The 26,350-nt window shown below is 58.3% G+C and overlaps 1 protein-coding gene across 1 annotated transcript; it reads left to right on the top strand.

Moving 5' to 3' along the window:
- The first annotated feature begins 6 nt into the window (after positions 1–6).
- On the top strand, positions 7–25,922 carry RTN4R (reticulon 4 receptor). The gene is made up of 2 exons (XM_040465048.1): positions 7–170; positions 24,242–25,922. Exons 1-2 carry the CDS (start codon positions 149–151, stop codon positions 25,642–25,644), a joined length of 1,425 nt encoding a protein of 474 aa, XP_040320982.1. The 5' UTR covers positions 7–148; the 3' UTR covers positions 25,645–25,922.
- Positions 25,923–26,350: the final 428 nt, after the last annotated feature.

Below are 26,350 nucleotides of genomic sequence, written 5' to 3'. Positions count from 1 at the left end.
GCGGAGCGGAGCGCGCCCAGCCTCGTCCCGCGGCCGGGCCGGGGCCGGGCCGGAGCGGCGGCGCCTGGATGCGGACCCGGCCGCGGGGAGACGGGCGCCGGCCCCGAAGCGACTTTCGGTCCCCGACGCGCCCCGCCCGACCCTTAAGATGAAGAGGGCGTCCGCCGGAGGTGAGTGCTGTGCCGCGCCCGATCCGGGCAGGCGGGGTGGGGACGGTGGGGGCGGCCCCTCCTGGAGCCGCAGGGCCAGGCCGGGGCTGCCGAGGCAGGCGGAAGGGTCACCGGGAGGCTGTGAGGGCCACCGCAGTGCCGCGCCGGACTGGGGCCGCGGGCACCCCGGCCCCGGGAGGGCGGAGCCCGCGGCAGGAGGAAAAGTTGCCGCTTCCCGGGAAAGTTGGCCAAGGCGGCGGGGCCGGGGGCGGCGGGGCCCTGTGGCCCCGAACTCCGAGCCCGGGCCGGGTGGGTCTGCTGGCCGGAAGGGCGGGGTCCAGCCTCGGAGCGCCCTGGCCTCTAAGGGGTTAATGAGCAGGGTTGCAGAAACGTGGGTACGGAGCAGGGGTGGGGGTACTAGGTCGCTTTCACCTTTGCCCCTAGTAGTCCGCTCAGGACCTCTGGTTTCTCTGGGGTCAGGCCGCAGCGGGATGAAATGGGGGCGTTGGCGACAGTAGAGGGCGTGGGGGGGGCGGGGCTGGCCCAGCGCTCTACCCCAGGGGTTTGGCGGTGAAAGAAGGCAGCCTTAGCACCTCCACACCCGCAACCTGAGGGTCCCTTGGGGGCTCAACTGAGTGGTTCCAGAAGTGGTGGGGCTGGCAGCACCCCCTCCCTGACAGCCCTCATGGGACCCCTGGTGTGAGGTCCTGAGAGGTGGGGTCTGGAGGGTGACTTCCTATGGGGGAAATTGGGCATGCCCAGCCTGGAGGGTGCTCCCCTGGTGCCTACCCCGGCTGCCCTGCTGATGTCCACAGTGCCGCAGGCTGCACACACGTTTCCTTGCACGTGCACGTGTCTACAAGGGCTGCACACTTGTACATCGCGTGTGCACATGCATGCCAGACTGCCCCAGTGTGCCCGCGCACACATGCTGTGGATGCACATCCATGTCCTCACCCCCGCCCGCACGCCCACAGCCACACATGCGTGTACATAGCGTGCCTGCTGTGGTCTCCCCACTTGGCACATGCTGGGGCCCCTCAGTGGGACCCACTCCCTTGCCTACATGCACATGTGTTGAGGGGGAGGCTCTGGGCAGCCAGAGCTCACAGATGGAGGGGCGAGAAACAGGCTGCAGGAGCATGGCCCCACCTCTGTCTGCCTCTCCCCAAGTCCTGGGAGTCACCCCTCCACAGCCCCTTTGGGTCTGGGTGTGTGTGTGTGTGTGTGTGTGTGTGTGTGGTGTGTTCATGTGTGTGACTCAGTATGTTTCTGCACGTGTGTGTCTGCACACATGACCATATGTGCCTGTGACCACATCGGCATGTGTTTCTTTGCCTCCATTGTTGGTGCCCCTGTATGCCCAGACGGGCTGCGACCAGGTTTTACCCAAATCTTCAGCAGAGGCACTAAGGATGTGTGCTGGGGAGCTAATTCAGTGCGCCCAGCCTAGGGCATGAGGCAAAAGGGCTCCCAAACACTCCTCCCCTCCCCCGCCTTACTGGGGCAATGGTGGCCGATGGGGGCTGGGACCCACCCGGGCAGGGAAGGCTCATTTCAAACCTCGAGGTCAACACAGTGACACATAGACCAGACCCTTCCCCCATGCTGTGCAGTCACTGCCACTAAGCCCAATGGGGGACAGGTATGTGCCCACACCGAGGCTGACCCAGGGTGACCTCAGGAAGACCCTGTCCCTGTGCCTTAGTATCTCCATGGTAGGAGCCTTATTGGCGAGGTGCTCTGTGGTGTCACCAGCCTCAGATGCTATGTGCGGCACTGAGGTAAGGGTGTTGGTGATCCGCTCTCACTGTGGTGAGGAGGGCCTTGGGCCCAGGCTTGGAGAGGCAGGGCCGTACTGCCTTGTCCCCCAGCCACCATCAGTGTCCTTGTCTATAGAATGGGGACAAGTGGGTCATCCTTACAGAGTGTGTGGGAGTAAAACAGAGGGGCAGGCTGGAGGTTGGGCCCCATAGGTGGGCAGGCTGAGGAGCTGGCCATTCCTCTTTTGTAAGCCAGTCAAGGTGAGGAAGAAGCAAGTTCTATGGGAGGGACTGAGCCAGGTGGTGGTCACACCCTACCACCTGGCAGAGGGCCACTCATAAACCCTGCTGCCGGGTGTGGGATGGCAGAACGACAACCTGGATTTGGGTCCTGGCTACGTCACCCGTCAGTGGTATGACCTTGGGTGTGACAGTTCACCTCTCTGTACCTCGGCCTTCTCTCCTGGGCCAGGGACATGGGCCAGTAATCCCTCACGGGTTGTTGGGGATACTTCCAGGCCAAGGTCTCCATGGGCTTCTGATGCCAGTACTTTTGCCTTCAAAATACCCAAAACATCACCCCCCATGCCACCCCAGTCAGTGGCTCCCACAAATGGAAGTCCTCCCAGAAACCTTGCACTGCCAACTGGACCTCCCTTGTGCCTATTTGCAGATGGGAAAATAAAGGCCCATGGAGGTCACAGGGGAGTTGGAAAGGGGTGATGTGCAGTTGGGGGGGCAGGGAGCGAGTGAAAGCACTACAGAAGGTGGGAGGTGGCCAGCAATGTGCTTCCCAAGCTGGGCAGCATCTCTGCTCTGCCCCTCACCAGCAGAGAACTCACAGAATACCTGGGCCTCAGTTTCTCTATGTGAAGATTAACAGCCAGCCGGGTGTCCTGCAGTTGGGACTGACCCTCTCTCTGTGGTCATGGACGAAAGGTAAGGGAGAGGGCCCAGTGGGTCTCAAGAAGCAAGAGGGCTTGTAGGGGTGTCTGTAGAAGACCTCCCCCCCACCACAGCCTGTGCTGGGGCTCTGGAAGGCAGAAGAGGAAGTCCCGCAGTCCAAGGAACCTGAGGGCTGGCCTGAGACCCATCACAGGGCCAAGAGTTTGTTTGCTGTTGAGCAACAGACTATGAGGGCCTGGTCACGTGTGGCCCTGGCTCCCCCATGCTCACTGCACTCCAGCTCCCCTCCCCCTGCTGCCCCCAGGCCAGAGGACTTGTTCTCACCCGTGAATGGTGCTGCCTCCTGGCTCCGTTCCCCCCCCTTGCTCCCTGCCCCAGGCCCGAATTCATGGCTTTGTGGCATGGATGCCTGTGGCAGCTGGTGCAGCACCAGGAGGGTCCCCGCTGGTGGAGGCAGAGGGAACCCATCTCCCAGGACTGCATTTCCTGCTCTCCCGGGCCTGTGGCCAGTGTCTCCACAGAGCCTCAGTCTGTGCATCCAGAAAGGGGTCAGGAGAACAGGAGCACGAGGAAGCAGTTCCATGGTGAATGAGTGAATTGCGTTGAATGAGTGAACGGGTGTGAGTTAGTGTGTATGAGTGTGCGACACCCCTGCCCCTGAGCCCTGTTGTGGGGCTCCTGAGGGCTCTTGACTGTGCCTGGTTAATGAAGTTCGTGTCACCCCGGCCCTAGCCTGAAGGGCCCTGACTCCCAGGCAGGGCTGCCTCCCTCGGTGGCCACCTAGGGCCTGGGCCTCAAGGTCCATAATGAGCCAGCCTGGCTGTCCCCCGCTCTCCCTCCAGCTGTGCCACAGCACTGGCCCCCAGCCCCCCCCTCCTCTCTCAAGGTAACCCCCCAACAACCTCGACACCTCTCTGTGTCCCCCACCCTGTGTCCCAGCTGCCTCATCCCAGACACTGCGATTGCTCCTGATCTGTTTACTCAGACACCCGTTCATTTACTCACTCATTGGTCCCTGTTTGGAATGAGGCAAATAAGGGGATGTGATCCTTGCCCTCCTGAATTTATAGGACTCAATGCTTTAAAGGACAGCTGGTCACAGAGCCAAAACTGGAAGCCCAGCCAGAGGGTGGGCATGCTGTCCACACCCGCTCTATCTCCCCAGGCTGTCACTGGCATGTGTGGGCCCAGCCGGGTGTTGTGTGCTGCAGTTTCTTCTTTTGTCGCTGTATTTTAAACATATTGCACGTCGGGAACTATTCTTGTGCATCATGGGTTTACTGGTGTGTGTGGAATCCCTTCCTGAAGATTCGCCATCACTTATTTATCTGAACCTGCCTCAGTCTCTCACAGTGTCCATGGTCCTGGAGCTGGCCCTCAAGGAGATGCATTTAGTGTATGCCCCCAGTGTCCTCAGTGCAGGACTCCACGGGTCTCCCCCAGGGTGTGGCCACAGGCCCCCTCCCCTGATGGTAGCAAGCCCTGATCCTCACCCCCTCCCAACATTTTATGGATGGGCTCCCTGGGCCTCTCCCTACCCTGGGGTAGGGTTTCTCACTGGTAGTGGTGGAATCTGCTTCTAGGCTTTGATCAGGACTCTGACTCCGAGGATGGCCCTTATGCAGCTGGGCTTTGGGCTACCTCTCTCCTACCCCCTTCTCACAGCCTCTGCCCTCAGTTGGCAGCATCCTGACAGTCCTGTCTCCCTGTCAGGGAGGGCCCTCTGCCTTGGGCCCTCTGCCTTGCCCTGCTGAGCAAGGATGGGGGATGGGCCCTGCAGCACCATCCTACACCCTTGATCACTCCACTCGCTCCAGGACAGGGCAGCCAGGCCCGGGAGGTGGAGCTGAAAGGCAGGACTTGGGGCAGACCTCCTGGAGGGGCTGTGGAAGGTGCTGTGTGGGCAGAGGCCAGGAGCTTGGGTTGGCTCAGGTGGGTCTGACAGGCTGTGAGCCCCATCTGGGCCTGGCATGCGGAGCTGGGCCAACGGTGATACGGGGAGCCCAATTGGAGGGGCTGAGGTGTCAGGAGCTGGCCCAGCTTTGTTCAGGCAGCTCGCCCGGCACCCTGGGGGTGCTCCTGTGCTCGCTGGTCAGCACTGAGGCGTTCCTAACTGGCCATCACAGATCACACTCCGTGTAATTGAAGTTCCACAGAATGTTGGTGAGGATTGAACAAGGGTTTTGTGGTCAAGCAAATTTGGGACTGGCTGGGTTAAGTGGCACTGACAGAGCTCCTTTACTGCGGGGTGTCTCGGAGCCTCAGGTTTGCAAGTGGATTGGGCAGGGCCTCTGATAGGCACCCCATGTGACATGATTCAGGGACTGCTGTGCCCAGAAACTGTTTTGGGCATCAGTGGCTCAGATTCCTCGGAGGGCCTGGGAGGGGGACCTTTGGGCCCCTAGTAAAGGCTCCAGGGATGGGTGGGCCATCCCACACAAACCCTGCAGCCATGGCACTGGTGGGTGGAGGGACCACGCTTCTCCTGGCAGTGTGAGGCAATGTGCAAATTTAACCTTTGGGTTTATGACTCTATTTCTTTGCAGCAAATGTCACGGGAAATGTCAGGCTGAGGCTGAAACTGGTGAGGGGCCCATTGAGGAAGGGGATGGCGTGCCTAGGGGCTCAGGCCAAGACAGAGCTCTGGGTCCCTCACCTCCTCCAGGGAGCCTTCTCAGATTGCCCTTTCACTTGCCTGGGCCCAGCTCTGTGTCCTCCATCTGTCCCAGCTATTGTGACCTTGTTGAGATGTTGCCTTTATTCACCTCCTGCTGGGGCCCAGATGGGGCAGGCTCAGGGACCTGCCAGAAGTCTCCCCATCCTGAAGTCTGGGCAGGCGTTGGATCAACCTGTGCAGTGCCGGCTCACTCTGTGACCTTGGGCAGCACCCGCCCTTTCCTGGTCACCAGAGGCCTCATCCATAATCAGCGCCTGTTGACCAAACGTGGTGCTTCCAGTTCAGTGCCTTTCTGGGTAGGAAAATGCTCCAAGTCTGAGGCGAGTAGGGTGCTGGGCTCTGGGGGAGACAGGTGGGGGCTGGGTGGCTGGCTCATGGTGTCATGTGGCTGCTCCAAGCACACAGTATGTGCTCCATAAAGAGCAGGGACAGTGAGCAGACATGAAAGGAGGGGAGGTGGGGGGGGGTCTCAAGACCAGCTTGGGAATCCAGAGCCCCCAAACTTACTTACCTCCCTACCCACTCCAGCAAGGCCAGCTCTGGGGCCTGGTTTGACCTGTCATAGAGTTCTGCTCTGGCCCTCTGGTCCCCATGATTGCTTAGTAAGTGTTTATTGCCTCCTTGCTGTATGCCAGGCCTATGCAATTGAGCAGGGATCTCAGGCCCCTATGCTGCCCTCACCCAGCAACTCCACATCTCTTTCCCCTGCATGTGGAGTTCCACTGGAGTTTCAGGTCCCTCAGACCCAGTCAGTCTGGTGGTCATTACCCCTGTACCACCTGCCTTCTACCCCCATCATCCACACCCCAGGCCCAGGGTCTTTGCTGCCTCCCATCCTCCAAAACAAGTCCAGTGTCCAGTTGGGCTCCAGGGAGGTCCATCCCCTTTTATCCCTCACTGAGGGCCTGCTGCAAGCCAGCCCCCTCCCAGACCTATGGCCACAGATGCCCACAGCTGCCTGCCTGCCATCTTGTCCTCCATTCAGGCTCTGAGATGCTTTCTGTAACATGTTACCTGACAGCCAAGCTCCTCCTGCTTAAACTCTGCCATGTCTAGATGAGCCCCCCTTGTTTTCAGGGCCTGGGCCAGGAAGTCTCATTTGGGAACCTTCTCTTCTACCCTCAGTGGGAGAGGCCCCCAGTTTCTGGTCTCAGCACCTGACATGCATACCTGTGCCTGCCTCCCCATCTCCACGTCCCCAAGTCCAGCCCAGACCTGGCACTGGGATACAGGGAGCCATGAATGGTGGAGCAGCCTCACGGGCAGTGACTTGAGTCAGTTCCCAGGAGACACAGGAGCTGGCAGTCATGGCCCTTGGGGATGGCTGCTGGGTGTCAGGTACAGACCAGTTGTCTGAGGTGGCTGCAAGAGGCCGGCCCCCCTCCAGGACTCAGATGAGCAAAGTCATGGGTCTAGAGAGAGACAGAGATGCCAACCTATAGGGGATCCCCTCCAGGCAAAAGCCGGGCAGGCAGTGTCTGGCATTGGGACCCTCCTGGCTTTAGCCCAGAGCCAGCTGAACACCTGGGTGTGTCACTCACCTCCTGAGTCTTTCTGTCAAAGGGGGGAGACTCTGAAGGGGGAGTCAATGTTGAGTGCTGCCCTCAGGGCCCAGCCCTTCATGGAAGCTTGATTGTCCCATTCAGATGGAACTTCCTGTGGAAATAGAGGCTGGTGATGGGGCTTCTGGGGCCCTCAGTGGGTCAGGGGGCCTCCACCTCGCAGGGGACCCCTCAGGTCCCCAAGTCCTTTGAAGCGTCCCTGCCCTGGGCAGGGGTGGGGGGGGGGGTCTGTGGTGTAACTCAGGAAGCAGGGTGTACAGCCACTGTACTCCTGAAGCAGAAGCCTCTGTTGAGCCATGGGAGCACAGAGGAGGAGCCCCCGCTGGGGCCTGCCACTCCCCGTCAGTCCTGTAGCCATGAGGGTCCTTGCCACCTGTCCCAAGGGGAGTCTGTGACATCAGTTCATACCAGGGGGAGCCAAGTCAGAGGTCAAGGTGGGACGTGCAAAAATCCAGGCAAGGCCAGTGGCACGGGAGTCTGGAGGGGACGCTGGGACCCATGTAAGGCACCTCCACTTCTCAGCGAGGAGCCCAAGTCCCAGCAGGGGCCTGGGTCAGATGGGCCCTGGGCCTGGTCACTCCATCCTGACTTAGAAGGAAATTCAAGGTTTCTCTGCCTTCACAATGTGGAGACTTCTGCCCCACAATTCATTTTGCAGCAGCTTTGTGGTCTGGTGGAAGGGGCACCCCATGGTCATTGGGCAGGGTGGGGTGCAGGCAGAAGAAGGGTGGGCCACCTGCCCCCAGGGTGTAGCCTCCAGCCCAAAAGCACCTCCCATCCCCAAACACATGGGTAGAAGCAGAATTACAGAGAAAGGCCAGTCCTGGCCAGTCACCAGAATGGGCTGGACACCACATCACAGCAGTCTTGGGAGGGCTGTGGGCCCCAAGGTCACGCAGGATGCTCGCACCTAGCTCTCTCACCTGCCTCCACAGCACACCGCAGCCAGGAACTGGGAGTGGGCCCTAGTGCTCTGTCCTGGGGCCCGCCGCCCGCCCTTCCCGGAGCCCTGCCAAGTTCCTCCTACAGCTCTCCACTGTCCACTTCCCTCCGCCATCCTGCTCAAGGTCTCCCTGCTCTCCCAAGACACACTCAGCACCCCTCTTGTCCTCAGAGAGCACAGAGCTGGCTAGTCACGCCCCTGCCCAGCCCCACCCCGAGGCTCCATGGGGCTTCCCAAGGGATGAAGCTGTGTGAGGCAATGGCCAATGAGCCTGGTGAGAACTCAGCTCTTAGGTCTCCTTGGGAGCTGAGACCGAGACCCCAAGGCCATCTGAGGAAGGTACAGGACTGTCACTGCCCCACTGGCAGTGAGCACTTCTCACCCCAGGGCATGGGTGGCTTTCCCCACATGGCAGGAACTGATGAAGGAGCTAAAGGGTGCCCTGGGGCTGTGGTTCCTACATATGGCCTTGCAGGTGACCCCCCAGCCCATCCTCTGGGCAGGATCCTCCCCACCTTTGATGGGGTTAGCTAGGCAACAAGATGTACACCAGGGGTAGGGGCTGGGTGGAGGGAACCTGGGCAGGTCCCTGAGGGTCACTTGTTTCTCCTTCCATTCTCTTTGGTTAAGTGTTTTCTAGCCTTTAGTTTGAGGCCAGCCCTGTGTTGGGCCCAGCCCCAGCGGGAGGCCAGCCCACTGCTCTGTGTGCTCCCGGCCGTATGACATGTGGCCCCTGCACACCTGTCATGTCCAGGCTGTCTTTCATCTCCTTGCCTCAGCCCCAATTTATGTCAGGCAGAGGCTGACACGGGGACAGGTGTGACAAGTGTCTGGCTTCCTGTTCGAAAATTGGCCAAAGAAAAACTCTCCCCATAAAGATATTCCATCTACATACCTCCCGGATGTCACTGAGAGGACCCGTCACTGCCGAGACAGATGGTGGCCCTAATGGACTCCATTCTTTACCTGCTGCCGGAGTCACAGCCCATCCCCCGGGAATGGCCCAAGGCAGGTTGTGGCAGTGTGTGTGTGTGTGTGTGTGTGTGTGTGTGTGTGTGTGTGCGCATGCACTTCAGTGCCCCTATGGAGCCCTCATTGATGCTGTGGCTGACTGCTCCACCCCCACTCCAGATTACAGGAAGCCTGACATAGACATGACCTTCCCCACCAGTGATTAAGGAGGCCTGGGGGGGTGGGGGCGACATGTTCCTAGATAGAGCAGCCTGTAGGAATTAGGGAGGGAGGGCCTACAGACCTTCATCCTCAGGCCCTTGCCGCTCATTTCCTGCCATGTGGCCAGCACCAACACTGGTAAGTTCACTATCCCTACACTACCCCAAGGCCCAGGTGGAGTCAAGACCTGCTTGGCGTGTAACTCAATGCAGGACCCCTCAGGCCTAGCTGTGCTTCTTCCCTGCCAGGTACCCCATGGTGGGAGCCCATGGCTGAGACCCTGACCAAGCTCCAGGTCTCTACTTATTCACCTGCTCCCTAAATGGCCCCATTGGGGCTGAGTCCAGCATTGGGGGTGGGTGTAAGAATGGACGGACGCCTCAGGCAAGGCTGCGGTGTGGGAGGGGAACAGATTGGGAAGGGTCCTCTTCCAAGGGCTGGCATGGTGGGACTGTGAGGAGAAGAGCCCTTCCAGGAGGATGTGTTGGGATAGGGCAGGCATTCTGGAAAGGGGAACTGCCTACACAAAGGCTCATGGAAGCCACAGGATCCAGTGCACATGACAGAATCAGAGGCTGGAGTTAGGCCAGGTCAGGCACCAGCATGCCCTTTATAGCTGTGACTTGACCTCCCTTCTGTCAGGTGGGGGCAGTGGGTCCCTGCCGGGGGGTGATATGACCCATCCCTCCTGAGATGACCCCACAGGTGGGCTATGAATTTTCTGTACCCACTGTGCACCACCCCTGAGTGGGCTGTGGGGTCTCTCTATACCCTGTGAGGTGGGTCTTGGTATCTCCATTTTCCAGGTGAGGAAGCAGGTCCCAAGAGGTTGGAAGACCTGCCTGAGGCCCCGGAGAGGCAGAGGCTGCACCAAAGCCCTGGCCTTTTTCTCCAGCCATCCTGCAGGGCTGGCTGTGGTGGGCGGGGACCCCATGGCATGGGAGTCTTGGAAGGGGGTCCTGCTGCCAAGGCACTGCCTCATTTACCCTTCTTGGGGCAGGGCTTCCCCATCCAGTGTTGGTACATGAGACCAAATAAGCCAAACTAAAAGCATTTCTGATTTTACTGGTTTGTGTGCATTGTAAAAAAGATCTGGGAAAATATATCAGATGTAAGAAAGAAGTTGTATTAGTCAGCTCAGGCTGTCATAACAAAATGCCACAGACTGGGTGGCTTAAACAACAGAAATTTATTTTTTCACAGTTCTGGAGGCTGTAGGTCTGAGATCAGGGTGCCGGTGCGGTACGGTTCTGGTGAGAGCTTTCTTCCTGGCTTACAGATGGCCACCTTCTCACCATGTTCCCATGTGGTGACAGTGAAAACAAACCCCCCACTGTCTCTTCTTATAAGGGCCCTAATTCCATCGTGTGGGCCCCACCCGCATGACATCATCTAGGTGCCCATCTCTCAAGGCCCTTCCTCCAAATACCGTCACACTGGGGGTTAGGACTTCAACATAGGAATTTGAGGGAGACACAAACGTTTCTGTAGCAGAAATGAAATTGCCTTTGACTTCCAGGTGCTGTTACCACATATTCCCCACAGGGATATCAGTACCCCATAGGCTGTCTGGGCCTGCACATCCTCAGGGAATTCTGTTCCCACAGCCTGGCAAAGTCTGCAACTTGCCTGTAGTGGTGGACATTTCTTACATTCATGTGACAAACATCTATGGTGTGTGCTAGTCACCAGGTGTGGCTCTGTCCCTGTGGAGCCCACAGTCCATGGGGGCAACTGACAGAAGCAAGCAACATGGAGACCTGCTCAGCTGACCAGCGAGGTGTGTGGTTAAGTGGGCACCCTGGCAGTGGAGGAAGGTGTGGGGTATCAGGGACCCAGGTCCACCCAAGTGCCCCCAAACCCCTGGGGATTTGTCAGGTTCTCAGACCCAACTTCCCCATTTCACAGATGGCCAACCCAGACCCGAGAGGCAAGGTCACTGGCGGTGCCTAAGCTGAGCTGGGCAAAGTGGCTGAGCTGGGAGGTGCCCTGGCCTCTCAGGCCTGTAGCAGCCATGATGGGACAGGGAGGCAGCTGGGGAGGAGTAGGAGTGGGGATAGGTGGGCACAGCCTGGTTTCCTGCAGCCTGGGCTGGGAGGGAGGCAGCTGACTGACTGCAAGGTTTTAAGTATGCATTTCCGGGAAGAGGTCTGCGCTGGCACATGCGCCAAAGGCGCCCTGTTCCCTGATCATCTGCTTCCTCCTCTGCACGGGGCTCTCCTGGCCCCATGTGAGGCCACCAAGGCTGCAGGGCCTATTTGAAGGGGGCCTTCAGAAGTGCAGTCTTTCTTACCTTTGCTTGGCAGTTACCGAGCACCTGCTGAGTGCAGCCCCTCACACAGATCAACAGACAATCATGCTGAGCCCCTGGGAGTTGGGGACCTGCCAGGGGCACTACGGGGTCGGTGGGGGGCCCAGACCAGGTCTGACTGACCTGGGCCTCATTTCGTGCTGGAGACCCTCATGTGTTGAACTGGGGGAGGACGGAATGAGGATGGGGAAATCATTGGGAAAATATGTAAGAAAAAGGAAAATGCCTTTTCAGGTTTGATAAAGTTGAACCATCATTGGCCTGGGTAGGAGTCCAGCCGGGCACTGAGTATGTCCTCTGTGAGGATGAAAGATCAGGCTAGCCCTGGCCTCAGGGTTACATGGTGGTGGTGGTGGGGGGGGGGGGGGGGGGGGGGGGGGGAGGGGGGCCGCCCCCCGGGTGAGTGGAATGTGGCCTGCAGATGGCTCCCTGACCCTGATCATCCAGCCATGCCCACCCATGCCTGTGGTGGTCTCCAGTAAGGGCCTGGGCTTTCAGGGGCTCCTCTCCTGGCCTGATACTTCTTTGGCTCAAGGTGTATGTGCCCTGCGTCTACTGGGGTGGGCTGGGCCTCTTTCAGCACTTCCGGCAGGTGTTGGAGGTAGGGAAAGGCTGTGCCGGAACACCTGCCTTGACCCTCCCAGATCCCAGGGGCAGGTGCTGAGGAATAAGGCCACCTTCCCTAGCCCCTGCCCCCAGGGCCGCCAACCCCCCTCCTGCATGCCAGCTCCTGGCGCATCAGCCTCAGGAAGTAGCCGAAATACACTGACCTGCTTTTCCAGGAGGCAGTGGCGCCTGGTCCTCCCACCCTCACTGGTGAGAAGCCGCCAACAATTTCCATCCCAAATTGATTTCAAATAAGGAAGAGTTATCACACACAATCATATAGGAATAATTTATCACTCGTTAATAAAAGAGCAATTACTTATTCACGTTGCCCCTGCCTGTGTGCCACGGGTTCCTTGGCAGAATCGTAATTGGGGCTCTCACTGAAGCCGAGGAAAGCCCGTTTGCACTCAGCCAAGGTCAGGGCAAGCCCTCCCCAAGAGCCACAGACCCCCACTCCGGAGGCACCATGTGCACACTGCCCCTGCCACATTTACCTGCTGGGCTTCCTGCTCATGGGGGTCTTGCATCTGTGAACTGGCAGCAGGGTAGAGGTGAGGAGGAGCTAGGGTAAGGCTTTGTCTGACTGTGGAAGGTCTGAGCACACAGCTGAATTTTCAGGCCAAAGCTGTCCTGTCAAGTGTCGAAATAGCAGAGGCCTCTGAAGCCAAGAGCCCGGAGTGTCCCTAGAGTTGGGACGCAACCTTGATGACCCTTGGCAGAGCATGGTGCCGAAGAGCTTTGTTCAGGGCCGTGGAGATGCAGCTCAAGAAATCACAGTCCCACTTTGTCCTCCTACACCTCAGACATGCCTGCTTCTAGACCACATTCATCTCCACCTTCTGGCAGATACACTTTCTCTTTTTTTATTTATCTCTATTTCTGACATTTCAGTGCCAAATATGCAGCCATTTTGAAAAGATAAAATGGTCGACCATATCTTGGTCAAAGTTAAAACCTGCACCCAGACCTCCAGGGCTAGTCTGGAGAATCGGCTTGCTCTGTCCCAGCCCCTGTTCCTCCTTGAAGGCAGCCACTGTTCCTGTTCCTTGTGTTTCACATTTCCATGCCCCCTCTTCTCTAGTATACTTCCTAGTATGGTTGTCTCACTACCATTAGTTAAATTCATAAACAGTGTTTCTCAACCCAGGTCACATAAATGCCCTTCACCACCCCACCACGATTGGGAGTGGGTACTTTGGTGGCCTTTCTACTCTTGTATGGCCTTTGGTTTTCCCGGATTTACAATTGACTCTGTCTTTTCTCTCTTGTCCCGTCCACTCCCCTGTGCTTACTCTTCTTCACCTCAGGTGTTCTACTGGGCCTCTCATTTAAACCTGGAGCTGTGACCCCAGGCTTCTGTCTTGCTGCCCCCACATGGACCAAGCATGCTTTGGCCCCCTCACAACTCCCCAGCAGACTTCCCAGCATCGCCCAGTGTTTCCTGGGCCGCAGATTTTCCTCTTTCAGGGTTTATATCCTAGTTTTGGCTGAAGCACATCCCCAAGTAACTCTCTAAGGAAGACACAGTGAAGAATCATTCTGTGAGTCCTCATATGTTAACAAACCTATTCAGGCTGGATTGGCCTGCTCCAGAATTCCATATTGAAAATAATGTCCCTTAGAATTTTGAAGCCATTGCAATTTTGTTATCTTCTTGACATCCAGTGTGCTGTAGAGAGGTCTGATGCCACATTGCTTTTCCCTTGGGAGCTCTTTTGACCCCGCGCCCAGAGGCCTAAAATCACATTGTGAATGTCATCTATTATGCTAGGCACTTGCCCAATGGAGGGCCAGGTCTTCAGGTCTAGGAGATTTTCTGGTATTATTTCTTTGATAACTTTTTTTCTCTTCTATTATCTCTGTTTCAAATAGATACTTGACCTATATTTGTCTTCTGAATCTCATCAATTTTTTTTTCCTTCTTTCTCTTTTTGTTTTTCTTTCTAGAAGACTTCCTTGACCTTGTTTTCCAACCCTTCTATTGATTTTTTGGTAATTTTAGCAATTCTATTTTTAACTTCCAGGTACTCTTCTTATTTTCTGATAGCTCCTTGTTCATAGCACACTGTTCTTGTTTTAAATCTTCTCCTATCCCTGAGAGGAAACTGATTAGATTTTTTTTACCTAATTTTTATCTATTCCCTGCATTGTCTCTGCTTTCTCTAGAGTTGTTTTCCCTACAGTCTGCATTGGAGCCTCTTTCAGATACCTGGTTTTCTGGGCACATGTTCTAGGGAAGCACTATTGAGAATGGAGCTTATCAACTGGCAGGTTTGGGATGATCAGGCAGGAGCCCCCAGAAGCCCATGGTGGAGACCCTTTCTCTGGGTGTTTTTCCAGAGGAGCAGCCCCCATCTTCCTAGTCCTTGTCCCTCTTACCATATACTCCATCGCCATCATCTTGGCTCTCGAGTAGGGGGGAATGAACACCTGTTTCTAACATGGGTGGTAGGTGGGTAAGGAGGAGAACCACCGAGTATGCCAGTATTGCATGAGAAGCAGCAGCAACTTGAGGTCATGCTGAGCATAGACAGGATCTCTCATGAGGCGAGTCACACTGTGCTGGGCTCCGGGCCTGTCTGTGAGCCTCCTCACTCCACTGAGGCTGAACCTGGCAGAGAGGGTGGGGGAAGCGGTTCTAGGCATCCTTACAGTACAGCCTGGTTGCTGGGCCCTCTTCCCACACCCATTCTCCTGCCTGGACTCAGCCTCTCCTGGAGAAAGCAGGGCCATCAGGCCAGGCTGGAGTGGCCTCATGACTGCTGGAAGCAGAGTGATCAGTATGGCTCTGGGATGCCACCTCTGAGCTGTGGGCCTTGACTCCCCAGGTCCCTTACCTGAGATGGGGCTGACTAAAGGTCTTCTGGGAAGGTGGGACCCCAGCCACAAAGCTGGAAGCATCTCAGGGTCCCAAGAAGGCAGGTGCTATCCTGCTGTCATCCTCATGTCATGGGTGTGGAGACAGTCTCACAGCCAGCCAGCAGCTTCTCCAGCCACTCCATGAAGGAGTACAGAGCAGCTCGCGTCTGAGCCTGGGACTACCAGACTCCGGGCCCACCAACCCAGGGAACAATAAGCTTGGGCTGAGGATGAGGTGCAGTAGGGGTCAGGGAGCCCAGAGCATAGGGGGTGTCCTCAACAGCTGGCCCGCTATGGGGGGAATAGCTGTCTCTCTACTTTATGGATCTCTAGGGCTCAGGGTCTGTTTTGGTCACCTGGGGAAATGGCAGGAGTTCTTAGACCCTGTCCCCTGTCCTCAGCTAGTGTGTGTAGTCACCTCACCTCAGTAAGCTTCAGTACCCTTGTCTAAGGAGTAGGATTGATGGTCATCCCCTTGCTATGCTGTGGGATGTTGTGAGACCTCAGGAAGTCTGTGCCTTGGGCAGTCCCAGGGAGGCCAAGGGTTCATCTCTCCCCTCTCCCTTCCTCTTCCCTGGTGCTGGGCCCTGGGTGGACTGACAGGGCCTCAATGGGAGACATTCTTGGCCAAGAAGCCCCACGCAGCCTCAAGGCACCGATGCTGGAATGGGCATCCTGTGGCCCTACTCAGGGGTGTCTGGTGTCCACCCTGTGCTGGCCTGCTGCTCAGTCACTTCTGGGGCTCCTCACTCTTGTGTGAGGCTTACTGCACTCCAGATCGGCCTCAGGTTGGTCCCAGGTTTGTCTTGGCTGCCTGTGATCTGAGATCCTTGCGCATGGCCAGTGTGATGATGATGGCATTGGTGACAAGGATCATGGGCCTCCACAGTCCATTTTCCATTCAAGATTCTGGCCAGGGGTCCACAGGATGATCCAAGGAAGCCTGCTTACAAGGAGACCCCCTCACTCCACTGCCTCTCTCCTTTTCTGGACAGAGTCATCTCACATTTACTTTTTCTTTGTTCTGAGGATTCTGTCAGCCCAGGCCTCGACCTTAACCACCTGGGAAGTGCATCATACCTGACCTGCCATGTCCCCTCCTCCCAGCCCAAGTGGACAGGCTAATGGTAGAGGGTCAGCAGGCTGCCCTCAGGGTGACCTGGCCACAGAGCCCCTAGAGGAGGGCACAGGGTCCCAGTGTTGTTGGATTGGCATGGAGAGAGTTGTGGCCTAGAGATCACCCCCCCAGCCTGAAACCATCCTCCTTAGATGTGTCTCCCTGAAGCACAAGCAGGTGCCACAGGGATCAGTGCCTCCCACCACCACCCCATTGCCTGGGGACATCCTTCCTGTGCTTCTTACAGCCAGTTTTGTTTGTCAGTGTTGTAAGTGCCCTCTTTGATGTGTGTTTGACCACTAGTCCATCAACAGCCTCTTTAATAAAATCATTGTTTCTCTTTTGACCTGCACACCATTTTGGGGTCACTCTCCCTCCTTCCCCCTCTCCAGCCCCGCAAGAGGCCACCAGGCTCTGTCCGTCCCAACAGTGTGGTCTCAGCAGGACAGTGGCCTTCTCTGATCCTTGGTTTCCTTTTCATTAGGTGGGAGTTCAAGTGACCTCCGTGAGGCCACTGTGAGGGTGAAGGCGGCAACACCCACACGCAGCAGGTGCTCTGTGTGCTCCAGTCACAAGCCAGGTCAGCAAACCGTTTCTCAGAAGGGTCAGATCCTGAACAATGTCAACTCTGTAGGCCACAAAATGCATCGGGACTACTCCACTCAGCTGTGGTAGTGCAAAAGTGGCACCATAAACACCCGGGTGTGCCCATGTGTTGATAACCTATTATTTACATACCTAGACAGGCAGTGGCTGGTGGACTGGTTTGCCAGATGCCGATAGAACAGGAGGAACCGGGACCCATCAGCTCTGATGAGGGTTTCACTGATCACCTGAATGTGGTACCCTGGCTGGTGGTGACCCAAATGAGAGCATCTCATTCACTGCCTCTGGAAACCCTCGTCCCCTTGAAAGGGCCAGACCCCATGGTCCTTCCTATCTGTCTCTCTCCAGGGGTGCTCACCAGCCCCCACTGGGCTTCTCTGTGGTCTCTCTGTGCTGCCCCCGTCACCACCCTGGCTTAGTTACAAAACCCCCGAGCAGCCTTCATACTTTACACACCTTCCTGAGGCCTGACTGCCCTGGTCAGGGGTGTTTGCAATATCTCAGCTGTCCTGGGCCAGCTTGGGTTGGCTGCAGTCCAGCTGCTCCCTCAGGACTAGGGCTGATCCAAGGCAGATGGCCAAGAGGCAAGACTGACTGATCCCAGAGGGTGAGGGGGCGCAGGCCTCCCGAGACCTGCACTTGTCTTTTCAATACTAGAATAAATCCCACTCAGGCGGAGGCCACCTGCCTGCCTTGCCGGTGATGTTTGACAAGTGCCCAGGGCTCCAGAGCATGCGGGGATATGCCCTCCTGTCTTCTCCCACTCCAGAAGAGAGCAGACCCTCTGTAGCCCTGCGTCCTGGGAAGAGCTCCCCATGTCTGTCTGGTCTCATCACAGCAACCCTCTGCTATTTGGCCGACTCACTCACCTCGGCCCTGGCAGTCGAAGGCCCAAAAGTGTCCTCTTGTTGTGTACTCCTATAGTGTGCACCCGAGTGTGTGTTCCTATCGCACGCATCACAAACGTACATTCCTGTAGCATGCACCCCAAGTGTGCGCGCCTGTAGCATGCACCCCCTGTGCTACTACAGTGTGTACCCACATGTGTGTTTCTATAGCATGCACCCTGAGTAGGTGCCCCAGGTGTGTACCCCAGGTGTGTATTCCTGTAAGTGCCCCCAAGAGTGCACTCCTGCACGGTGTCTGCCCTATTGGAGGCTGATGCTCTGGGCCTTGCAGGAATGGTCGGCTTCTGGCAGGTAACAGATGCAGTGTCCTGGGAGGAGATGGGATGTATTGGGGTGGGGACAGGACCCAGCGCTGTTGGCCCTGCCAGGCTAGGCACCCAGTCCTGGACAAGAGCTGGCAGTGGAAAGGGGTCAGGGAGGGCAGATGGGCATGGTGACAGGTACGTGGAAGTGCAGGTCCCAGGCCCCAACACTGGGAGTGCCCTGTTCCTGAGCCCTGCTGTGGGGGGAGGCAGGGGCATATTGGCCACTCACTAATTCCTCATTAACATCCTCTGGGGACTCAAGCCCACGCTGGCCTCCAGATTGAATTAGTTGAGGGACCAACCAATGAGCAGTTGTGGAGACAGATTCTGCAGATAATTAGGCAGCGAGTGTTCGTTGGTGGCCTGATGGAGGGAGGTAGGGGATGCCCACCTCCTATGAGGGAGGGGATGCTGGCTGAATCCCCGGAGTGAGGGGGGTGTGCCTTGTGCCCTGGGCAGGTTTTCAGCTGAACAGAGAGCCTCCAGATGCTGGCATCATCAGTCCCCAGTATGGGGCTCCCTGGGGTGGGGGCCAAGGGAGATGGGCATCAGGTGGAAACATGGCTGGACAGGGTGAGTTTCCAGAGCCCTCCGGTCCAGCAGCCCAGCCTTGACCAAGGATGGATTCCCAAGGCGTGGTCACCGGGCCAAGAATCCTACTCATCAGAGGATCTGCCTGGATGCTCACCCTAGCAGTGGGCTCTGGGGCTCCTCCCCTGGTGACCCCTGATGTCTGGGGCCGGGTCAGGGCTCCCCGGCCCCTTAAATCCCCCATGTAGCACATGCCATGCAGCAGAGTGACCAACGATGGTCAGCCTGCTCTTTGACCATAAGTGTTATAAACCAGGGACTGGTCTTGTGCTTACAGTGTTCAGTGCTGCCCCTATCATGGGGTGTCCCCTTAGGAACACACCCTTAGGGTGAGCTGTACATCCAGAGCCTCCACCTCACAAGTGGGCCAAACTCCTCCCCTGGCAGCCTTTGCTTCTTAGATTTGAAAGGAACCCAGGGCCCTCCCATGTACTGTGTTGGCTGTAAATTTTAAGAGGGAATATGGGTTTTGGGTGGGGGTGATAAGCTGGGGATGGGGGAGTGTTAACTCTCCACTGCCAAGTGAGGCCTTTCAGTGACTGAAAGGCCTTCTAGTCCTGGGGCTATGAGCAAGTGGCTTCCCCTACCAAACCTCATTTTCCTCCCCTGTAAAATAGGAAAATAAAGTAGGCCCCTAGGAGGGTTCACTAGACCTCTGTTGGTCCTAAGTCCACCTGTGCACTGAGTGCATTCAGGAGGCTGGTCCTGCTGGCTCTGCCCGTGCTGGGCCTCAGTTTCCCCCACTGCACACAGCTTTGCCTATTGGCACTGCTCAGCCCTGGGTCCAGTGTCCTCCTTCCCTGGCAGGTGACCTTGCCTGTATCGACCTGGCCTGCCCCTGCAACTGCCTCCCCGAGAAGATCAATAAGGAGTGGGGCCTTGAGGGGCATGACCGGCAGCAGGGGCTGGCAGCCACCCCACCCCCAGGAGATGCAGGCCCCCCCCTCAGGGGTGGGCTGCCACCCTCCTCCCCCTAGAGCCAGAGAAGGGGCCTAGGAAATGCCGTGGGCATGCACACTGCCCCCTGCATGTGTCTATGGGCTGGAGGACAGACAGAAGGTGGGAGGTGACTGTGAGTAGGGAGTAAAGACCGAGGGGGACAGATGGACGACTGAGGGGGAAGGTGGGTGGGTGGTGAGCCAAGCACTGATAGAGGGCTGGAAGGGATGGGGAGCAGTCACGGGACAAGAAAGAGTGAGTGTAGCACTGCTGGGGTGCCTTGACCCTCTGCGGTGTGTGGACGCCACCAGCCCCCCACCCCCGCCCGGAGCTATTTCTGGCCTCGGTGTGCTGAGCTGTGGCCTCCTGTTCTGCCGTGTAACTGCGGTCTGTGACGTGACCCTTCTCGGGACGTTCTTGGTGATTGAGAGGGTCCTGAGCTGACCAATGTCCTGGCTGTGCTACAGCTGCCCAGGCCTTCCACAGCCTACTGACCCCAGCCTCTTGGGGGGGGGGGTTGGGGGGCAGGTAGCAACTCAGATCCTCCATGGAGATGTCCCCTACCTGCCACAGATGACACAGGAGGGAGCTGTATACCTCCTGGTGCCTGCCCACACCCTCGCAGACTGGGCTCCATTCCTGTGGAGGCCGCATAGCGGCTGCTTTTCAGGCCTGGGCTGGACACGCCTTCCGGCCCCTCTGGGTGGCACCGTGGCCGCTTCTCTTTCCCACCTTTTCCCCTGGACCATCTCTGGGTGGGAGAAGTCCAGGGCTTAATCACTCTGCCTCAGTTTCCTAATCTGTAAAATGGGTTTGTGATAGTATTAAAAGAATTCTTATGCAGCTCTGACACATGGCTTTTATGCTAGCTCGTAGACCCTCATAATGCCCCCTTGAATAGGGTGTTTTTGCCACCCCATCGCAGCGGGGAGGCCCAAGGACACTGAGCCGGTGCTCTGGGCAACCAAGGCTGCCAGCCCTGTGCTATCTCTATGACCTGACCAGGGGAGGGGAAGAAGTGTCCCATAGGATCTCAGGGGTGCTGCACCTGCATGCCTCAGCCCAGGGTAGAGGGCTCTGAGAGCAGTAGAGGCCAGGGAACACACCAAAGACATCTCCTGAGCCTGCAGCCTCTGGCAATCCCTGCTTCTGAGCTGCTGACCTCAGCAGCCGCCTGCCCGCTGCCCACTGGCTCCCGCAGCTGCTGGTGAGTCCCCAGAAGCCTCCTGCCCCTCCTGGCTCCCCTCCCTTCTCCCCACCTTTCTTCTTCCTCTTCCTTCCTCCCCTCCACCCCCCAACCCCATTCAGTGACCATGAAGGAGAACCTGGGCCCTTTGCTGCCCAGGAGCTGGGGCAGGGTGAACAGTGCAAGTGCTCTTTAGGCACCTGGGCCACACCCAGGCCTGTTGGGATTTTGGCTGCATGGCCTCATCAGCTGTCCTTCCTGCCCCATCTATGGCTGCCCTGGTGGGAGAGGCCCTGAGCAGAATCTAATCATTGCCTCCCTCCATATCCTCCCAGGCAGGAGTGGCTTGTCCTTCCCCAATGGTGGCCTTTGTGCCATTGCCACTGCTCCTGAGGCAGACCTGAGCTAAGGTGGGAGCCCCTCCCATGACCTCATGGGGAGGGCACTGTAGAAGACCCCTGGAAGGGCCATTCTGCACTGAGGCCTAAGGAAAGAGGAGGCAAGAATCAGCCCCAGGGATGGCAGGAGGGTGATTGGTCTGGATTTGTGCAAAGCTCAGGTGGCCTGGCGGCCTGGTATGGGAGCGTGACTCACTGTGGTTTCTGTGTGGGGGCCAGGGTCATGGCAGGGCTGTTTTCTTGTCATTTGTTTGGAGGTGAGCTGGTATTGAGTGCTTACTGAGAACAGGAGCCCAGTGAGGCTGGGCATGAGTGGGAGATGGGGCTGAGGGGATGGGACAAGGGGATGGGCTGGGAAGACAGATGGGGGGACCAGATGGGGGACAAGATGGAGAGGCCTTTTTAAGATTCTGAGGGGTCAGATGAGTGACTGGGCCCAGCCCCTGGGGTGGGGTCAGGGAATACCATCCTGCAGCCTGGCAGGGCCTTCTGTGTCCCTAGGGCCCCTGCTATGAATATGAACACAGGCCGCAAAGTTGGGTTTGATTATCTCATAAAAAGATGCCCCCTCTGCTTGCTCAGCAGAGGGGTTGCCATGGAGACCAGCAGACAGGCCCCAAGGGGGTCCAGGCTGGAGCCAATTACCGTGGCTGCATCGAGGAGGCAGCCCACCACTGGCCACTGCACTGACAGCAGGTCCGTGCAGAGGGACCAACCCTCAGAAGTTGGTTTCCGAAAAGCAGTTGGCTCAGCGGGAATGGAGCCATGTCTGCTCCTGATGCCGGATTCCCGGCAGGGCTGAGCCACACGGCTGCCCTGCCACTTACCCCCATGGTGTGGCTCAGCCCTGGAGCCTTGGGCCATTCTCAGAGTGGGTGTAGCCCCAAGCACGTGGCTTACAGCCTCGTGGGGGCCCAGACTGGGGAGGGCTGGAGGCTGGAGGAGCAGCTGGTTCTGGTGAAGTCAGCTGAACCTGACACCAGCTGAGCTCACAGACCATGGCTCCAGGCCTGACAGCCACCAGACAGCTCAGACGGTGATGTAGCAGGCGTGGTGATGATGGGTGGCTGCTGACATAGCCTGGTTGGTGGTGTGGCCCGGTTGATGACATTGGCACAGTAGCGTGGTCGGTGACATGGCACATCCGTGGTAGTGAGGTCCAGAGCCCAGCCTGGTGAGTACCCGGGGCCCCCATCCCACCCTGCCCCACTTCTTCCTCTGCTGTGAGTCCTCAGGGACAGGAAGTGCTGTTTTCATAGCATAGTTACATCCGGTGGCAGGTGAGATGCTGGTGAGAGCTGGCATGATCAGGCCCGACTTGCCCAAGAAGCCCCATAAGGAGAGAGCTTGGAGAGGATGTCGGCAGTTTAAATAGAACAGCTGGCTGAGATGCCCCCTCACAGCCTCCCGTGCATGGCCAGCCTGGGGAAGGGTGCCCTAGGCTTGGCGAGTTCTGGGCCAGGCCTGCCTCTCTGGACCCCCATCCCGGGGCTGCCATGTACCCAGCCGCTAACAAATGGCTAGGCATGGAGGCCGGCAGAACACAAGGGACAGAGGAATCCCCCAGGATGTGGGGCACACTCCAAGAGGGCCCACTCCTTATGCCCAGCTGGCCTTGCTCAGGCTCTGGGCTTGGGGCATGCATCTGCACCAGCCCAGGCAGAGAGAATCCAGTGTGGTGAGGGACCCAGCATGAGTGGGGGTCCCCAAGGTCACAGTTCTGGGTAGGGGAAGCTGGCCCACAGGCCTCTCCTTCCTCCCACCCAGCTCCGGCCCCAGCACTTAGCCGGCCTCATGTCTGCAGAATCCTGCTCTTAGCTAACTGCCAAGAAAGGTGTTAGCTGTCAGTGCAGGTGTTAGCTGTCAACGAAGGTGTTAGCTGATAACTCAAGTGTTAGCTGATAAGCCATAACCCTCCCAGGGGGATTCACATTTTAATAGACTCACTCCTGAAGGAGAAAAGACTCTTTGGCATTCAAAGAGGGGACTCTAATGGTGGGATGATAGGCAGTGAGCTTCGTATTGGGGTGTGTGTCCCTGCTGATGAGACCAGGGTGGATACAGCGTACCAGGAGTATAGGTCTTTGGTGAGGCCGTGTGTGTGTCTGGCCCCCAGATACGGGGGGAGGGCATATGAGGAATTATGCAGACATCGATTGGCTGGGAAGGAGTAAGTTCCTCACCCGGGGAGGAGATCAAGCAGAGAATGAGGCCGAGGGGAGGAGGCTGCAGGAGGAGTTCCATGCCAAGTCAGGATGTGTGGAGGAGGGAGCAGCCTGTCTGGAGGGGGCTCACAGGGTAGGCAGGGCTGCACCCCTGCCCTTAGGCATCCAGGCTTCTGATCCTGTGAGAGTAGAGTTACTCTGGAGTCTGCTGTGCCTGTAGCAGTTTCATGTGCCCTGTTGGTGGGACCCAGACCCCCTACAGGAGGGCCACTGGGGGTTGTGGCTCCTGGCTCTAAGGCTCTTGTGGTTTCCTCGTTAAAGCACAGCTCTCTGCAGTGGCGAGGCCTCCTCAGAATCCAGGCAGCCCAGGAGCTCCAGGGGCTCTGGAGCCTGGGAAGGGGGCTTGGACAGGGCACAGGGTCTGAGCCACAGCCCCTCCCTTCCTGCAGCCTGAGAGGGCCCTCAGGAGGGGCTGCTGCGGAAGCTACTGGAAGTCCTGCAGCTGGCTGCCTGGCAGGCCTGGGAGTGAGCCTCTGCTCTGTGTGAGCTTGGCCGGCCTGATCCTCAGTGTTTATACCAAGGGCCTCTCTCCCAGACTGGTCTGTGGGCTGGTGGGGCAGGGGACAGGCTAGGGACAGTGCTGGGACTGATGGGGAGGGTGGGCAGGTCCAGGGATTCACTGGAATCTCAAAAAGGTATTTGCAGGCATGAGTGTTTATCTCAGGAGGCCTTTAAATGGGCTTTGGTGGTGACCCAGCTAACCCTAAGTGGCTGGGGTGCAGGCATGGCAACTTGTGTGTTTGAGCGCTGGGCAGGGTGGCAGGGTGGCATGGGAACCAAGGTGAGGTTCCTCGGTGCAGAACATGTAACTCCCCTGGCAGGTTTTGGTGAAGTGGTTTCTGTGTGGCTGGTGGAGCAGGGATCACAGCACCTGAGTTTTCAGGAGTGACAGCATGTCCTAGGCCCGGCTCTAGGCCCTCCTGAGGCCCTGTCTCAGGGGCCAGCCTGGCTCCAGCATGACCCCCATCCTCACAGGGCCCTCTGCCTGTTAACCACCTTCTCCTCTGCCCACAGGGAGCCAGCTGCTGGCCTGGGTGCTGTGGCTGCAGGCGTGGCGGGTGGCAGCACCGTGCCCAGGTGCCTGTGTGTGTTACAACGAGCCCAAGGTGACGACGAGCTGCCCGCAGCAGGGCCTCCAGGCTGTGCCCACTGATATCCCGGCCGCCAGCCAGCGCGTCTTCTTGCACGGCAACCGCATCGTGCACGTGCCCGCCGCTGGCTTCCGTGCCTGCCGTAACCTCACCATCTTGTGGCTGCATTCGAATGCACTGACCCGCATTGATGCTGCTGCCTTCACCGGCCTGACCCTTCTCGAGCAGCTGGACCTCAGCGACAATGCACAGCTGCGTGCCGTGGACCCCACCACGTTCCATGGCCTGAGCCGCCTGCACACGCTGCACCTGGACCGCTGCGGCCTGCAGGAGCTGGGCCCCGGCCTGTTCCGTGGCCTGGCTGCCCTGCAGTACCTCTACCTACAGGACAACAGTCTGCAGGCGCTGCCAGATGACGCCTTCCGCGACCTGGGCAACCTCACACACCTCTTCCTGCACGGCAACCGCATCCCCAGCGTGCCCGAGCGCGCCTTCCGTGGCCTGCACAGCCTCGACCGCCTCCTTCTACATCAGAACCGTGTGGCCCATGTGCACCCGCATGCCTTCCGTGACCTCGGCCGCCTCATGACGCTCTACCTGTTTGCCAACAACCTCTCTGCGCTGCCCGCAGAGGCCCTGGCACCCCTGCGTTCCCTGCAGTATCTGCGGCTCAATGATAACCCCTGGGTGTGTGACTGCCGGGCACGCCCGCTCTGGGCCTGGCTGCAGCAGTTCCGAGGCTCCTCGTCTGAGCTGCCCTGCAGCCTGCCCCCACACCTGGCCGGCCGTGACCTCAAGCGCTTGGCTGCCACCGACCTGGAGGGCTGTGCTATTGCTGCCAGGCCCTCCCGTCCCATCCGGACCGGCGGGCCTACTGATGACGAGCGTCTGGGTCTGCCCAAATGCTGCCAGCCTGATGCCGTGGACAAGGCCTCAGTGTTGGAGGCTGGCAGTCCAGGCTCAGCCGGCAACGCGCTCAAGGGACGTGTGCCATCCGGCGACAGCCCACCAGGCAATGGCTCTGGCCCACGGCACATCAACGACTCCCCCTTCGGGATCCTGCCTGGCTCAGCTGAGCCCCCACTGACCGGGATGAGGCCCGAGGGCTCCGAGCCACCGGGGCCCCCCACCACAGGCCCTCGCCGGAGGCCAGGCTGTTCCCGCAAGAACCGCACCCGCAGCAGCCACTGCCGTCTGGGCCAGGCGAGCAGTGGGGGCGGTGGGACTGGTGATGCAGAGGGCTCAGGCGCCCTGCCCAGCTTCGCCTGCGGCCTGGCCCCCCTAGGCCTCGCGCTGGTGCTGTGGACGGTGCTTGGGCCCTGCTGACCGGCCACCGATCGCGAGGCCGTTCTCAGCAGTCAGGTGTGTGTACATATGGGGTCCCCTCCATGACGCCAGCCAGCACCAGGCGGCAGGCCCTCCCTGATGGACACCTCCCGCCCACCCACCCCATCTCCACCCCATCATGTTTACAGGGTGCAGCGGCAGCGTTTGTTCCAGAACGCCACCTCCCACCCGGATCGCGGTATATAGAGATATGCATTTTATTTTACTTGTGTAAAAATACCGGAAGACGTGGAATAAAGAGATCTTTTCTTAAGCTATGGCCTCTCGGGCTGGGGTGCTGTGGGCAACGAGAGGCATGTGGGTCCCAGAGGTGCAGCCCTGCGTCGGTCACAGGCACACGGAGGCCCCGAAAGGGGAGGGATTTGCCAGGTAGTGCAGGCTGCCATTTCACTCCAGTAGCACCCAATGATGGTCAGCGGGGATGTGTCATGCCCCTGCCCTCCACCCTAGCCATGAAGGCTAACATCAGTGTGCCTTGGCCACTTTCCCTTCTAGCTCGGCTGACGGTGGCATCTGCCCAGGGAGAAGTGTTTGTCCTGCACAGAGCCCACAGGAGCAGGATGAGGCTGCCTTTGTGGGGGATGTCTGTTCCGGTGCCACACAGAGTCCCTGGAGCTCCTAGCCTTCCACCCTAGCCAGCGCCGCCGCTCCCCAGCTCCATATGGGTTGGGCGTAGGTAGACAAG

Source organism: Herpailurus yagouaroundi, unplaced genomic scaffold (genome assembly GCF_014898765.1).
Source record: "Herpailurus yagouaroundi ecotype Mexico unplaced genomic scaffold, PumYag 545, whole genome shotgun sequence".
In the NCBI taxonomy this organism is placed as follows: Eukaryota; Metazoa; Chordata; class Mammalia; order Carnivora; family Felidae; genus Herpailurus; species Herpailurus yagouaroundi.
Note: the sequence above shows the minus strand (reverse complement) of the source record. Positions and strands in the feature narration are given on the sequence as shown.